At 32.7% G+C, this 17,322-nt stretch overlaps 1 protein-coding gene across 4 annotated transcripts in view; it reads right to left on the bottom strand.

The window, feature by feature from the left end:
- Positions 1–610: 610 nt before the first annotated feature.
- LOC106067517 (glutamate receptor-interacting protein 2-like) overlaps positions 611–17,322 on the bottom strand; it is a 47,668-nt gene continuing 30,956 nt past the window's right edge. For all 4 annotated transcript variants that reach the window (XM_056025807.1, XM_056025810.1, XM_056025809.1 and 1 more), the window contains 18 exons: positions 16,994–17,139; positions 16,744–16,903; positions 15,598–15,743; positions 15,147–15,294; positions 13,577–13,758; positions 12,728–12,958; positions 11,921–12,113; positions 11,043–11,182; positions 10,839–10,916; positions 10,615–10,687; positions 10,293–10,432; positions 9,087–9,228; positions 8,769–8,914; positions 8,626–8,651; positions 7,769–7,901; positions 7,409–7,502; positions 6,416–6,989; positions 611–5,675 (listed from right to left, as the gene is read on the bottom strand). In XM_056025807.1, coding sequence (XP_055881782.1) covers positions 5,499–5,675; positions 6,416–6,989; positions 7,409–7,502; positions 7,769–7,901; positions 8,626–8,651; positions 8,769–8,914; positions 9,087–9,228; positions 10,293–10,432; positions 10,615–10,687; positions 10,839–10,916; positions 11,043–11,182; positions 11,921–12,113; positions 12,728–12,958; positions 13,577–13,758; positions 15,147–15,294; positions 15,598–15,743; positions 16,744–16,903; positions 16,994–17,139 — 2,929 coding nt within the window. In that variant the 3' untranslated portion in view covers positions 611–5,498. The remainder of the gene's footprint in view (positions 5,676–6,415; positions 6,990–7,408; positions 7,503–7,768; positions 7,902–8,625; positions 8,652–8,768; positions 8,915–9,086; positions 9,229–10,292; positions 10,433–10,614; positions 10,688–10,838; positions 10,917–11,042; positions 11,183–11,920; positions 12,114–12,727; positions 12,959–13,576; positions 13,759–15,146; positions 15,295–15,597; positions 15,744–16,743; positions 16,904–16,993; positions 17,140–17,322) is intronic.

The following is a 17,322-nucleotide window of genomic DNA, read 5'->3' as shown; positions in this document are numbered from 1 at the left end:
GAGAAGAAGAGGCTGGAAAGGGTCATCACCAACTAGCATCACAAGGCAAGTATTGAAGTGGAACTGAGAGGGCACCATAGAAGCACCTGGCCATGCAAACTAGAGGCTGCCACTTTAAAGTTTGGTTACACCTGGAAAAAAATGGAAAGGATGACCCAGAACAGACTATGGAGATCTATTGTTGGTGGCACATACTCCGATAGGGGTGATGGGTTGTAAGAAAGCAATTACATTTAAAGGTTTTTCTCAACAGAAACCCACAAAGTGAATTTATGATCAAAATATTAACTCAGTATATATATATATTTCAGTAGACATGTTTTAAATTCAGTTAAATGCATTACTTAGGGATCGCAATATGGTGGGGTAACTGGCTATTTGTTTTTATCTGATAAGGATTAAAAAAAATAAATAAATAAATAAATGTAGTTTGTACTTTAACCTTCAAATTATTTAAGGTTTCCTCAATATTTTTAGTTCTCAAAGCCTTCAATGGTCTCTAACTCAAACAATCTTTATTTTCACATAAACATATGTGGACTCTTGATACTGAATAATTTGAATGTTTGGTTTAATGCAGTATAGTTTTAAAAAAATCAAAGCCTCAAAAGAAAATCAAAAAACATTTAATCAAAGAATCTTCCAGAAGTGAGATACATACAAAAAACAATCTCCAATTTCATGTAATTATTTGGCCAATTTTTTTTTTGCTACAAACTAAATTTTTAACATTTTTATATAGGCTAAGTCAGATTTAACATCAAATACATCTTTCAGACTTAAGCTGAAGATACTCATGAATACAATGCAAGTGCATGTAATTATCTTAATTTTAGACTGGTGAATAATTGTTTCAAGTTTTAAGGCTTATCCTGTTCCAATGTAGCTGTAAATACAACATCCTATGTGATGAGGCAGTTGCTTTATATTTCTTTCTTTCTTTAGCTGTGTGATCTCTACCACTGGATACAATACAAACCTTTTTGTTCAAGATTTTAAACACTGCTTTAACCTTACTTCCAAACACAACAACTGGTCCACTTCTAACCATTTAGCAAATATAACACAGTCAAAATATTATAAATAAACATAAAAATATATATAAATTAACATAAAACAAAATGCAAAAAATTATATAAAAGTAAATTTAAAAACTTGTGAGAAATAGAACTAAAGAAGTGAATGATCATAAGAATGTGTACTTTCAACTCAATAGTTCTCTCAGCTAAACAACAAAATCTAACTTTTAAATAAGACACTTACATTAAACTTTACAAATGGTTTTAAGATATACAGAAAAACCTAGTGAAAGGTCATTTCCGACTCATTCACCTTGACCCTTGATTTGGACTAAGATACTACATGCAAGCTATGTTTTTGACTCCCAACAGAAGTCACCTGCGATAACTGTCAATAAAAAAACAAGCTCGATCACAAGCATATTTTTTTCTAGCAACCTTTTTTGTCAGTGACGATCTACATAAAACTATTAAAAAAATCACAGTTTTGTAAGGCCAGGCGGAAGCTTACCTCAAAAATTTAGCAAAAAAGCCGAAACAAAACAAAACCCATTATTCATATTGCACTAATGGCATAAGTTAAACTATACACATTAATTAAATGGAGAAACATTACATTCAGCAAATATCATTAGGCAACAAGGTTGTAAAACTGTGTTCAAATATGAACAGGAAAGACGAGAGGAGCACACAAACAAAATGAATGAAATGAAAAATGTGATCCGGATAATTAAAGAGAAACAAAATAAAATGATAAAAATATGAAATTATGCTCCTGGTTTACAATACTTACATAACTCTACAAAAATGAACTAAATAAAATAAAGATTTCTGCCTACTGATCAAATCTTGTCGCTTTTAACATTTGAATTATTTTCATTCCAAATTTCTAAGATAATGAAAAAGGAATTGTTTAAAGAAAGCAAGCGACTAGAATGTTGCCATGGTGATGGGGCAGGAGGGCTCTTACATATACTACAGCTCCACAATGACAGAAGGAAGTTTCAAGCCACATTTTATAACAAGTCAACAATGCAGATTTCTATGAAGAATATTTCTTTTAAAAATGTACATACACTTTACATTCTACTTTATACATTAGAGCTAAAGATTTTAATTGATGGTGCATGCAACCATGCAACCCCAGTTCTCTTGCTCGTTGTCAGCAGTAGAGAGTGTATCAATCCACTATTTAATCTGTCCAATCAGTTTTCTTTCAGGTGACTATGTCTACATACTTCAAAGAAAGAAACTCCTGGCTAGTCAAGTAGGTGTGTCCCAACTATCTCAGATTACTTGTCAAGTTATAGCATTGTAAGCATGAAAATCTAGCCTTGGACACAGCAATCTTTTATTGCAACCTCTTGAATTCTTATTTCATTTTCAGTACTCAACTTTTCTTTTTCTTTGAATAGACCATGTTTTTAAAGATTTAACTGTATGGAATTTAGCTCTTGCAAAGGGGAGTAATCCTTGAAGGATTACGGGCACGACATGGCCTAAATTGTGCCGATGTGCCAAAACTCAAAATCATTTCAAAATTTCAAATTATATTGCCTATAAAGCAACATTAGTGAGACATTGTCTATTGACTTTCCACTTTCATTACAACATGTTTACAATCATTTTAACTTAGACCATCAATAATTTGATTGGGAAGTTTATGTGAACCCTCATAATGGTTAAACTTGGTTTATATATCTGAACAACTCTACATACTTTGTTAGCTTTTTACAGTATGTGGCAGTCAAGTTTCATGTAGTCTCTTGACCACCAATGAATGAGTATTTTGCAATTGATGCAGAATCTAGATTGGCAGTAAGGTCTTGTAGCTGCTTTGCATTTTCTCAAATGATCATTCTGCAACCCTGAGAAAATAACACTTCAACTTTGATCAAACATTGATCTGTAAAGTACACTTGAAAATGAAACCCAGAAAACAATATTCTAAAAATTGTATGCTTTTGATCTATAACATGTGATGATAAAAAATGAACCAAAAGAAAGAATTGCTGATTTTACTGAGTGGTTTCTAGAACGATAGATAAACTGACATTTAGTAAAAAAAAAATAAGCCAGATAGATTTCATTAGCCAATGAGTTCTTTAAGACCAAATGTCATTTTATCAAGATTATATATTACTTTGAGCTCTTAATTTCCAAACCTTCTCTACCGGATGTTGGTAAAATAAAAAGAAGCTAAAACAGAGAGTCAAAAACTAGACCTAATTAATTTGTATTTCACTAAAATTGTTAAATCAACTCAAAACAAATAATTTGTACATTTTGTTCTGGCAGGAAACAAAAAAATCAATACCAAATAAATATTAATGTGTTGACCTGTAGTCAGAATTCATACATTTAAATAGCTTTAAAAAAAAAAAAGAAACACCACATTAGCGACTACTTTCTTATAACTTTCTACTCCAATAAATAAGAAGAATGTCTAGGACATTGTGGAACTACTTAGGCACTGGTTAATACAAATCACAAATAGCCAATATGCCCAAATAGAAGCAGGACAAAGTTCAGACATAATGTGTAGCAAATGTAGTTGTCTAAATGCTGCGGGATTGATAAAATACTGCAAAAAAACCTGCAATATTAATGTAACTTACTGACATCAATGTTTTAAATATATAGATTTAGATGTGTGATTGTAGCACCATCCATTAATATCATGAAAAAAAAAAACAAGCAATAAAGTGGCAGTCAGACTAGTTGAAACATGGTACAAGAATGATCTGGTAATTTCATTTATGGGTCTGATTTTAAACTAGACAACAAGCAACAGTTAAACCCAGAATTTACAGTACACATTTACTTACAGCTTAATTCATATATTAGCATTATTTTTACACTAACTAAACTTTTTACAAGTCAACCTTGTGTTGGATCTAGAATTATATTTTCAGTCAGACAATAGCCCACAGAATACTTTAAAGACCTTAGCAAATCTGATTTCTATAGTTTCAATGTTTTTGAGTTGTATTTAACTGTACTGTTAAATACCTTTACTAACATCAATAAACTTGTTTTACTATTACTATGTTGTTACATTCAAGTGTTGTTTTTTTTTTCAGATATCTAATAAAGAACTGTAACCAAAGGCTAATATTTTTAATGTTTCTCACTGTCTTCTGCCATGACATAGCATAATTTAAATTTGACAATTTTTAACCTAATTTTTTTTTTTTTAACCAATTCAAGGTAATTGAAATGGTTTTGAGAAAACATGCACAAATTATGATCATATTTTCTTGGCTCGAATTTCATTTTGTGGACCATCATCACAACATTTAAAAACTTATTTTTAGCATATATGCACAATATGATAGGGTGATCTTGAAATGGCTCAAAATACATTAATGCATATTGAACTAGCAAGGCTTAGCCTAAACACAAGGAAATGTCAAACAAAAGAGATGCATCAAGATGGGGCATAAGGTAGCACCAATAAAGGCAATAAAAACAGTTTTCTGTGTCACGCTCGATGACAAATTTGCGGCTCTGACTGTAAATGTGCCAGTTCCACACTGAGACAGTTTCTACAGGCAAGTTGAGGACTAACTTCTTATATTGGATGAGTATCCATAAGTATTTTTGTCTAGACAAACCTTAGATTGGACTTAAGCCAGGGAGATTTGGATTTTATTCAGATCAGATCAGTGAAAATAAAACAATGACAAATTAGTATAAGCTTAGCACCTTAAACAATGCAGATGATTTCAAATAATAATTTATAATAATACCCCCTTCCCCCCCAAAAAAAAGAAGCTTGTTTAAGTTTGCAGTACAGTAAATCCATTAAATTACAAAGTCCCATTTATTGTATAGCTGGGTGAGGTGAGGTGGGGGGGGGGGGGTCAATTCTCTTAAAAACTATCTTCAAGATACTACATTGATACAAAACAAATTGAAGACTTTTTTAAGCACAAGTCTGTCTATAGGACATAATGATTATCATATTTTGGTCATTGGGAAAACACACACATACAGATATATAGATCATACAAAAAAATACATTGTCTGGTCCTGGTAAAAGTGTAGCCTATCAAAACTGTATTATGATTTCATGAGCTTGCTTGGGTTTAGCATTGTCATAAATGAATAAAGATGACTTGAACTTAGACTACTTAGGGCAAATATAAACAAAATTAGTCCTCTGTACTATTTTATATATATCTTTTGTCTTTAAGATAACAAGATTTAAGAAAAACAAAACATCGCGTTTACAAATTTTGTTTTCTTTCAATAGCACTCTTACAATGAAAAGGAAAGGGAAAAGGGGGGGGGGAGGAGAAAGAAAAATAACAATGGAGAGTGAAATTTAAAAAAAAAAAGAGTAAGTAATATCGCAGAGGAGATATGTCAACATATTCATCTTATTTTCTTTATGACAAGCTGTTATCTCGTGTTTTTTTTGTCTCAATGAATAAGACATCAAATAATTTTTAGCAACAAGTCATAGATGACAATTCATGACTTCTGGGAAACTGTCTTAAGCAATGAGTCTGTGCTTACAATGGCTGTGTTTATCTGGGTGGATTTCAAGTTTGGATTTCTGCAGACAACAAGAGTAACTTTCGTATCTGACTCAGCAATTAATGGAACTGTTAGACAGCAGTCGAAATCTCTGGTTTTGACTCGGTTCACCTGCAGAAAAAAATTAACACATTGCTAAACTAAATTCAATAAGTTTTTAAAAAATTGATGAAAACCAAATCAATTCATTCAATCAAGTTGTGTTGTTTACAGAGAGTAAAATCTACAAATGTCCCTTTGAGATTCTAAGATTTATAAGGCAAGTGAAGTAATAGATAGTACCTAATTTTCTCTTTAAAAGTTTAATGAAGCTTCTATGTGACCTGAATAATGTGTGTGTGTGTTGAGTATGTTGTCTGTATTTGCATCTATATCTGTATTGTTATAGTAGTAATGCTGAGGTGTACAATTGTAGTCAAACAGAAATTCCAATCGGTTTGGACCAAAAAAATAAAATAATCTTTTGGACCAATAAAATAAAATAATCTTTTCTTGATGAAAGCTTGGGAAACAGCAGATACTTTTTTTAAAATACTTTAAATCCACATAATTTGATCAGAATTTCACAATGACAAAGTGCTGAACTGCTGAATCTTTAGTTTCAAGTTTGAAATGCAGCAGAAGGTGAGATGTATTTTTTTTTAAACAAGAAAGGGGCAGGGGAGACACCATGTAAATAAAAATATAAATTCAGAACTTAAAACTATACTAGTAATTTATAACTGTGTCTATGGCCTCCTTCAGTCGCAAAGCGACTATGGATCATCTTATGGAATGTCTGGGCATTAGCTGTGGTCAGAACCAAATCTATATGAAAGAGATTTGATGCTGGAAAATAAAGAGCCACTTACTTGTAAGACTCGATCTAAAGGTTGCAGTCCAGCTTTTTCAGCCACACTGCCTTTTCTGACAGCACTGATGTAGACTCCACGCTCAAACAATCCATCAGACAGAGAGAAACCAAAGTCTTCACCTGCTCGGCTTTTCTCCAGCTTTATTCTCTGCAACTGAAGCTGAGGGGAAAGAGTCGCAGTTTTTTCTTTCTGATCTAAGACTAGTTTAGGTTTAGCTGGAATTTTGGGCTTCGGCTTGATGGGGGGAGGGGGCCCCTTCTTTGACAAAGAGGTCTGCGGTGGTAATGCTGCTGGTTTGGCTACTGTTGAGTTATCAACCCTCTGACCACTGGGTTTAGATTTTGGAAGGCCATTGTTATGTGTATGGAGATTCCCCTTTGAGCTAACTGATGTATCATGTTCATCTGAATGTTTGTCCAGATCATTCCCACTTTTGTCCCGAAGTGTGAGTTCTATTTGATGCAACATTTCGGATCCTATGTTCATGTCCAGCTCTTCTAAAGTTTTGACCCAGTCATCCATATTTGTGTTGCTATCATCATCATCTGTTTCTTTGTTAACCTCTGGGGAGCTGTAAAAATAATGATTTGAAACAATTTACGTTGTCATTATAATTATACTTTTTAAATTGATATGTATATGCATATGTATTAATTACAATGTTCATGACTTTTATGTAAAATTTGTATTTATATTGGAAAAAAAACAAAACAAAAATATAGATATGCTCAAACACAGTGACATTAATTTTTTACATCTATATTTACAAGTGGTTTACATAATTTTTTAAAAACAAACTGGAACTGAATATAGCTACAGACTTTCTAGTGCCGCCAGAGGAAAGATAACTTCCCTAATGCAGATACAGTTATTGCATCATTTGTTTCTTAAATACTGGATATTGAAGAGAAGAAACCTTAATCTATCTATTCCTGATTGTGTTAGGACTATTCACGGAAATGGAAAACAGATCAAATCTCTACAAATTACCTGCTGTTAATTTCTTTATGAAAATCAATGGAACAGTGTATCTCCTCTTCCCCTCCATAATCTGACGAACTGTGAACTGATTTCTCACTTAATGCTGGTGAAAGTATCAATGTATTAACAAAGAACAAATGCAAATAAATAAACAATCAAACTGTCTATTCTCTTTTTTGAAATAGTGAATTATATAAGTTCCAAAATAGCTAGTGGTGCAGGATTACATTATATATTATTATTTATTAAAAAAAAAAACAATTCAAAAGACAAAGTTATTACTATGATTAAATAATGGCTAATTGTTAATAGTAACATTTTTTAAAGAATGCAATCATGTAAAAACAAAAAAAAAAACCAAAGTCTCACCTATTCTCTTGGGTAGTGGTGGTAAACTGGCATGATCACTATCTATGTCATGTGCTGAGCTGTTCCAGGACTCCAGGGCACTATCTATACTTGGAATGGGTGTGGATGGAGAGAGGTTGGTGTGACCTACAAACTAGTTAAACACACAAACTTGGAGTTACAATCTGGGATAATTACTTCAGAACAAACTCAAATTAAGTCATGTTAAAGTTTGTTTGCCAAGTCTAAGCTAAATAAGGCAAGAATATTTTCTCTAAGCTTTCCTTTTTCACTTTCTCTGTGTGGGGAAAGTTATTGAAACTTTTATTGTGACTAAAGTATTCTTCTTTCAAGTTGTCAGGGGAGAATGATGAGCAAGTATTTAACCCAGAGATCACTCCGTTGAAAGTCTAAGTGCACACAAGGTGTAACCTAGGACCAAAGTAAACTTCACCCTCAAGATGGGATGCCATAGCTCATTCCTAACAATTAAGATTAACTAAAGCCATGTGTCTCATGAAACAGATCCAGGTTTTTATTTCATAAACAACCCAGGAGTCTTCACCTAGAAATCAAGTGCACTAACATTTAGATAAAAATGTCCCTTACACTAGTTTTGAATGTCTAGAAAATATAAACATGTCCTTGAAACCAGAAATGTGTATTTTCAACAGTGGTACTTGCATTGGTAGTTGAAGGACAAACTCAGCAGTGAGACAGCAAACATTTACTTGTTAGTATGGACGACAAACTAGCTTTCTTTAAAACTTCAAACAAAATTTGTCAGAAAAAAAAACAACCCTTAACTTATAATGTTATTTGTAGTTCCTATTAAGAGTTTCTACTTAACATAAAGACAGAGCAAAAAAAAAACTTACTGGATGGACTTGTAAATGACTGCCTTCTGGAATAAGAAAAAGATATGCAGAATTTCAAAACAAGATAACATCTATTTAAATTGACATGTTATTGTATAAAGAAATCTAAGCAATCTAAACTGACACATCCAAACACTATTTACCTATAGCAGGATCTGGACGCGCTATCTTCAATGTAACAATATCTCCAGCACTCTGTAACATTCGTATAGCTTCAGATAAGGGTTTATTTTTGGTTGAGTCACCACTGACTGCTAGCAGGTGATCACCAACATGTATAGCTCCAGTCCTAAATTATAAAAGATTTCTTTAAAGAACACAAAAAAACAAAAACAAAAAAAACAGAACTATTTAGTTTTTTCAAGTTAAAATTTTGTAACAGGATGGAATATTAAATTGATTTTAAAAAATGAATAAAGAAAAAAAAAACAACAGAAAATTTTTGTTTAAGAATTACAAACCGGTCAGCAAGTCCATGTGGAGTAAGCTCCGAAATGATAATAGGATCAAGTGGATCCTCTGTGCCAGAAATAGTGATACCCAAAGGACCTCCAAACCTCTGCAGCTCTACAGTGTAAATAATGAATCCTTCATTTCCTTCATCTGGGGCAAGATACAAAACATAGTGTATTAATCATAACAAAATGAACATCAAGATACAAACAAATTGAAGTCTGTGTAGACACAGCAAAATAAAAATAAAAAACAGCATTTTAACTGTAAAGTGACTATTAGTTCATACCAAAACACTGAACCACCAGACAAAACAAATGTTTTCAAAAGACTTAAGTATGTTTGGGGGGGGGGGGGGGGGAGGAGGATAGCATTTTCATTTCAGAGTAATTTTACAAATGCAGTGTATTCATTTCACAAACTTATTGTAAGTCTCACTGTCTAATCATTTATGCCTACATTTGTGGTGCTAGTTTAAAAAAAAATATTTGTGAGGACAATTGTGGAAGGAATGTGGGTGGGCTCTTGGAGGAGCAAATACTCTTGTCCAGATAGCACTACTGACTTAAAAGGTTCTTTTTTTTTTTGTGGACCTGGTCACTGCAAGGTGATGGGACCTATTCAGGGTTCGTGGTATAAGTTCTCCTCTGAGCTGATCTTTGTTTTACCATATTTTTCTCACTTTTTCTCAATAACCTTTGTATCTTAGTGCTTCTATTATTAGTTACATGTCATGTTTATTCATAATTTTCTTTGTCAGCACTAAAAGCTTCAAACTCCATAAACATTTTTAAAAAGCATGATTCTAATTTATTTATGCAACTTTTAAAAATAACACTTCATACTTGCAATTGTAAAAAAAAATATGTCGTTATCAAAACTTTCCCTCATCTTCCCCTGAATTCAACCTATTTGGCATCTTTGAAGAAAGAACATGCTCATGTTTATAATAAACCATAATACAATCCAGCTTAGAAAAGAAAATCAAAAGCTTTAAATACATTTATAATTGGGAAAATTTTTGGCCTACCATTGCCAGATTTTATAATTACAATGTTCAAAATGAAGTTTCAGACACTATCTATAACTCCAGAGTTGTTTTTTCTTAATGGTTTTCAAGACTGATTTATGAATAGCAGCTTGAAGAGACCTTCAGATGGTTGATGGATGCTCACAGATTTATTGATGTACTAAAGAAAAAAACAAAAAAGTACCTGGATCATCTCTTCTTAGTTTCAACTTGACAATATCATCAGGAAGTTCCAGCAAGTGCATGGCATCTTCTGGAGTACAGGTGTCTAGTCTAACATCATTGATCGCTAGAAGTGTATCTCCAGACTGAATGGACCCAGTTCTAGATTTACAAGAAAAGAATTTATTTTTGCATTTTCCCATTTTTATCAAACAATTTTAAATATTATTACTTATAAAGAAGCAATCAGTCCAAACAAAAAAAAAATTTCCCAAATATTTATATAAGATTTATATTAATAAAAAAACAGATAATTTTATAAGTTGTTTTTGTATATCCCATACCTGTGAGCTACACTACCTCTTCTGACATCAGAGATATACAAAGCATCTTTTGTTCCTTGTTTATTGAGAGAGCCTGAGAAAAGAAACAAAGTCAATGACCAAATCCAGACAAACGCAAAGTCTGTAATCCCCATTTTTAAGCAGGAACAGTAAGACTACCACACCCAGCAAACAGATGAATACAGAACACTATTTAAACACTTCCAACAATAAAAATCACTCACCACTGATAGTGATGCCAGTGTCACCAGACCTCTTGCCCAGCCTGACAATATAAACACCTGAACTTGGTGTCACAGACTCTGTCATGTGATTAGAACATAGTTTAGGAAAGAAATCTCATCTATAAGTGAGATGAAAATAAGATAGAATCTTACTGATGTAATAACATTCCTATGTCCAATTAATTATTACACTTTTATTCTTACCAGTCACATCAAACTCAATAAGCAACACACATCTAGGTCGAGATTCACGAAGAAAGTGATTAACTTCTTCTAAAGTACGATCTGTTGTATCAACACCATTCACAGCAAGAATTCTGTCCCCTTCTTGTATCACACCAGACCTTAAGTATAACAATAAACATTCTTTAGACACTCCTGTAAAAATCAACCAACTAAGTATGGTATATTAATTTATTCCAAATGGAAATTTCAAAACACTCCAGAAAAAAAAATTGTGTTGATCTTGGTATTAACATGAAAAGTATCTTAAAATTTCCATCACTGAATAGATTTTAAAACTTTTGAAAACATTGTTTGGAGAATTCTAGTCAACACATAATACTAAGAAAATATAAAAAATACTTAAAAACAAACAAACATCAAAGCTTATTTAAGGAAACTATATCTCTCAATAGTGTAGAAATTATTTCTCATTTTTGATATCAAACAAAATAATTAATTACCAATAATTAATTGGCTTATTGGTTAATATTTTAATTTATTCATGTTTTGTTAGGAGCAATAAATAATTGTTTTAAGTTTCAACTTGATCTGAGAATAGGTGTGGGAGAAGTAACGTGTACAATTATTTAAAGGGATAAAGCCCTACATATTTAGCCATATCTGCAAATACTGAAGGATTAATTTCCCTTGTTATATCAAACAAAATAATTAATTATCAGTAATTAATCGACTTACTAGTTAATTTTTTTTTATTGATTCATGTATAGTAATTGTGCAAAGTTTCAACTTGATCCAAGAATCGGTGCGGGAGAACAAACGTGTTCAAACTGTTTACGAGGCAGACGGAGATAGCTGATATAAGCTTTGTAAAAATGTATCACAAATAAACTATTTACTTTTCTGCAGCACTCCTAGGCTCCACAAAGCCAACAACTGGTGGATAGAAAAGTGGAGATGTGGTCAAAGCAACATTTTTCAGTGTGAAGCCTAGCCCCTTGTGGTCAGCAAACAAAATCACCTCCAGCGTTTCAGTGTGGCAAACTTGATTGTTGGCGCTCAAAACTGATGTGCTGGATGATGCTATAGACACTGTCAAAGTAACAGAGTTTGTTCTTGTGTAAACTTGTTTTTTTTCTTCTTTTTTTTTAATTTAAAAACCACAATATACAAAGTTTAATTTAATGACTAGAGAAGAAAAAAAACAGATATACAAAGACAATAGTGATTTTTTTTATTCATCACATTGAATGATTTCCATTTTTTAAATTTAAAATCCTGCATTAGACTGGTATTGTTAAAACAAGAAAAGAAGAAAAAAAAAATTTAATCTCAAATGTTTATATAAAGACATTATTGTAAGTTAATTTAGGAATACTTCTATTGATATAAAGAATAGCAATATAAATATTTAGATATTATATTCATTGAAAATGAATTATGATATAAGGATTCGTGCAACATGATTGCCACAAGTGAGACAGAAATTAAGGCAAGCAGTTTAAAACAACTAGATGTCTGATGTAAAAGAAAAAGTTAAATATTAAAAAGTTTGTCAATTTTCTTATCTCAAGACATATTTTTGATTTACTGTTTAAATGTACAAAATATAATTGATTAAAATTTGTGTAGAAGTTCTGGCTTGAGAAATGTTTAACGTTCTTAATTATTTCAACGAATACAAATGTTTTCATTGTAATACTTACTACAGGATGTGGCTCTCCTGTCATGCCGCCACAGGTTGGGTTTTCTCATACTGAGAGTCCCAAACTGAGACGCTCCTATTGGTACACTGTTGCTCTCTATGAAACTGTGAAAGTGATTGCTAGAACGGTCGCCTCCGTATCCAGCGATGGTGCTACTTTTGTTTCTCAAGTGTTGATGAAATGGGACATTGGTGTATGTGGTTGATGGGAGCATGTGAGACTGGAGAGAAGCTGTGGGGGACCAGGAGATACAAAGGTCAATACTACATCCCTCAAAGGTCAATACTACATCCCTCAAATATAATAAAGTTTTCTCATAATTAAAAGCGGCAAAGACAGCAGGATGGACATGGATCCAGCTGAGGGAAATTGCCCAGAAAAGAGTCTGATGGCGAAGTGCTGTTGCAGCCCTAAGCTCTGCTGGGAGTCAAAAGGATTAAGAAGAAGAATGTGTCTTCTATTAGCGCTATAAATATTCATTTTAAATAGGCTTATTTAGCAAGTCTCAAAGCTTTTTTTATTTCCAAAAAGTCAATAAGCAAATTATGATATTTCTAACAAGTCTCAAGGCTAGTTGTGTGCCCTTTTTCAACAGGGTTATTGCATTCAGAAATGTGGAGATCTAAAGTTGTGAATGCCTACTTATAAATTTAAACAGAATGTTACAATAGTTCCTATACTATGTCTAGAATCATTGATGTAATATTCTATTACACTATACATTTGTACACAACTCAAGCTGAAAACATTAGCAATATATTAATTGAAATAATAATGATAACAATAATAATCTTGTTTATTCATGAGGAAATTGATTTAAAAGATGTAACAGTCATTCTAATCACTTACATCTTTTTAACAGTTTGTCACATTCATGGCAGGGGTCCAGCTGAGATGAGGAAACTAGTTCTACTCTGACATGGTTATCAGCCCCTGATTTTAGTTTTTGCAAGGCTTCAGCTACCGACATTGATTCTACACTGACATTATTGATAGAAAGAATATAATCTCCTGGGTGGAGGGCACCAGACCTGAGGATAAAATAACAGGTGGAGTCTTTCAGTGTCTCCAGAGACATCATGTGAAATCTTGGACAAAAATTGAGATCATAAGTGTTCAATGACCGCAAGAGGAAAAAAAGTTTATGGCATCATTCAAGAGATGTTATTATTATTGGATGGTAGCAATTACAAGAAATTATAAGAATTTTGTCAATTTCCTTTTCTTAATAGGGAATTTGTAAAGGGGTCAGTGTGCTCTGTCAGTCACAAGTCAAAAAACTATTTTAATTTCTTATTTAGCTGATCAACTAGATTAACATATATGAATAAGTCTAAGATGTTTGAATTTATTTGTGAAATGTTTTGTTTGTATGTTTGATATGTTTCGGATGTTACTTCAGAGTTGATAAAATAATCTACTTCCTAGTTCAAACCTCCCACAGGATGATTGGGGGGGGGGGGGGGGATGGCAGCGGGCAGGGAGTAAAACCTGAACCATGGAGATGACTGAAAAACAGTCCAACCTGCATACTGCAAGACCAGGCAGCCATCTTTTAAAGGAATGCCTATAATTTATAAGATAAACTAAGATAACAAATGAATAAGACAGAGTAGATGTTACAAAAACAAATTTAAACATTGTATGCTCATTCAAATTTTGTGTATTAAAGAATTATTTAAAAAAAAAAAGCTGTTTTAGATTGTTTCATTTTCATTTCGATTCCATTTTTTTTGTTCATTCTTACTTTGATTCAATTTTTTTTTCTTCTCCTTAAGTCAACAGGGCATATACGTTGAAACACGCCTTAACATTTATATCAATCCGTTGTTGTTCTTTGTGAGTTTAAAAAAGGACAGATGTCCACTTATTGATGACTCCCACTCATTTTTTCTTTTTGACTTCCCTTTTTTTTTCCTTCACCCCGGAACTAGACCCTGTAAGATTGTTTTTAAAGCAGCTTGTCTAACCCTAAATGTCAATTCTAAGCCAGCCAGATAGTAAGTTTATTGCTACAAATTGCACTAGTTGCTCTGTTATAGAGAATCTTGATAAGTTCCATGAGATTTGCTAGTATTATATTTATGCTTATCCTGCTGATCAGTAGAGGGATTTGGTCACTTTAACTATTACAGCACCCCTACAATAAAAGTCCAGGGACAGTTGATGATTACCCTAGTCCTGTGGCAAGCCATTTTGCTTGTATTTGCCAGATCATCTTGTAACTGATTGTTAATCATGACAAAACCTCCTACTTGCATCAGTTTGGCAAAAATGTTTTCTAGACAGACTGACATTCTTTTTTCTTCATTCTTTCACAGATGCTTCAACTTAATCAAAGAGGCTTGGCTTGGGTGAATACACAGTGTCTCTTGTACTTATTCAAGTCATTCAAACAAAGTAAGGAACTAGTTATCACCTGTCTGCTGAGCTCATGGGCTGCACTTCATTCACACACATACAAGATTTCCCTTCATGGAGTCCTTTAGTCAATGTGACCCCAATGCCAGAGCCAGGTAAACGCTCCAGTTCTACCATAATAGGATTTGTGCTGGTACGTTGAGATTCTAGCGAAAATATTGTTATTAATAAAAATATTTGTCAGTCTAAGAAGATATATTTTTTTCATATTTATTGTAATATTAAAGACATAACAGTTCCTAAATGGATTTTATTTGAAGTTACTATTAGCAGTTGGGGTAATCAACAAAAAAAAAGCATAGCTTCATAGCTTTCTTTTTTTTTCCCACAATCTTATACAAACATATAAATATGTATATTTTTTTTAACGAGAGTGTTAGATTTCCTATTGCTAATAATAAACTAAAAGAATGGATAAAGTTTTTTATCTTTAAAAAAGTATTTCTTACCTAAAAGAGTTACATCATATGAAAGTGTGAAGGATGCTGCCTTATCACACTGAGCAAATATTTCTAGCGTTTCATTCAAACTGAGGTGATTGACTTTGTAGCCATTAACAGCTAACACCCTGTCACCCACTTGAATGCTGCCTTCTCTGTCAAATATCAGAAAGTTGATTTTTACAACAATGTCACAATTTTTTATTTCTAAAATTTATTATTGACTCCCATCTCAAACTTAGAGAAATCAAGATCCGTTATATTTCATTAAAAAACTCAGGAAAAAAAATATCCTAAAATACATTTTTGGAACAAAATGTTTTGTTTTTCTTATATTTAAAAAGAAGATAAATGTTAAAAAAAAAAAGGGGATATCTTGAAACTGTAGTAGGTTAACTATCCAAAGGACTTTACTGAATTGGACCTTTCAGGGGTGCTAATGAATTAGTGCAATGAAAGAAAACTTCCACACCCACATGAAGTAATAATAAAAGTGAAGATAAATCCCAAACCTATTACTCTACAAGGAAGACACCGATAGCTACTTATTCAGTGCAATATAAGAAAAAGGACAAGAATATGATGGACCTTGCAAACAATGATTTGGTTACTTCTGACTTGCAATGTCTCTGGCCAAATAATGCAATGTTGGTAGAAATGTTATTTATATATGCCATTAAACTTGACAATCAGGGAATAGTACCAGAAAAAGAAGAAGAGGCAGACAGAGAAAGTGATGGGAAGACAATATAAAATAATGGACTGGCCTGCCATTGAAAGAAATTCTATCCAAGACAAAAAAACTAAGAGGAATAAAGAAAGATGGTCATGAGATCTTGTGTGGTACCCCAAAGGTTCAACAGACTAAGTGATAGGTAAAGGTACTGAAACTCAAGAATGCAGTGAAGTTCTTTAACTTGTAAAAAATAATCAAATTCAATACTTACACCAGTGGTGAGTTGAGATGAAGGGTATATAACACACCTTCTATGACATTCTAATTATTACCATGACATTCCAATTATTATATAACACATCCACACTGAAACTCCAATAAGCCTAACAACTAACTGGAGAGCCCCTCAGCTAATTTCCAGTAGGCCAAGCACCGATAAATTCTAAAGAAATCATCCCCAGAATAAAAATTCATTGTACCTGTCAGCTGGACCACCTTGTCGGATGGCCACAACAGTCAGTGGGTGAGCCTTGATCTTGTCAACCAGAGCACCACCTCTCAGTGTGATGCCAAACCCTGAGATTTCTTTCTCTAGAGTAATTTGATGTACTTGACTGTAAACATTAGCATTACTAGAACCTAACAAAGAAATCAATTTTAAACACATCTTAATACCTTTACAAAACATTAGAAAATAAAAAGTTCAATAAATTTTCTGAAAATGTTTACCTGATTCAGGTAACTCGTACTCTATTTCTAACGTCACATTGGTCCCAGCATTCTTGAGAAGGTTTGTAGTCTCCTCATGTCTCAGATTGGCAGTTCTGATCCCATTAATGGAAACTATCAAATCTCCGACTAGGAGGGCATCGCACCTGAAACATGGACAGTTTTTCTTTTTACTTTCACATTAAGTAACCTTAATTTCAATCAAACATTTGATAAAGAAGGAAAAATAAAAGTAAAGTGATTGCAGCTTCCAATTATCCAAATAATCTTATGTATAAAAGAGAGAAACCATTGGACAAGAGGTTGAAATGACTTTAAAGAGGTTATCT

The sequence above is a fragment of the Biomphalaria glabrata genome, chromosome 4, assembly GCF_947242115.1.
Source record: "Biomphalaria glabrata chromosome 4, xgBioGlab47.1, whole genome shotgun sequence".
Lineage (NCBI taxonomy): Eukaryota > Metazoa > Mollusca > Gastropoda > Planorbidae > Biomphalaria > Biomphalaria glabrata.
Note: the sequence above shows the minus strand (reverse complement) of the source record. Positions and strands in the feature narration are given on the sequence as shown.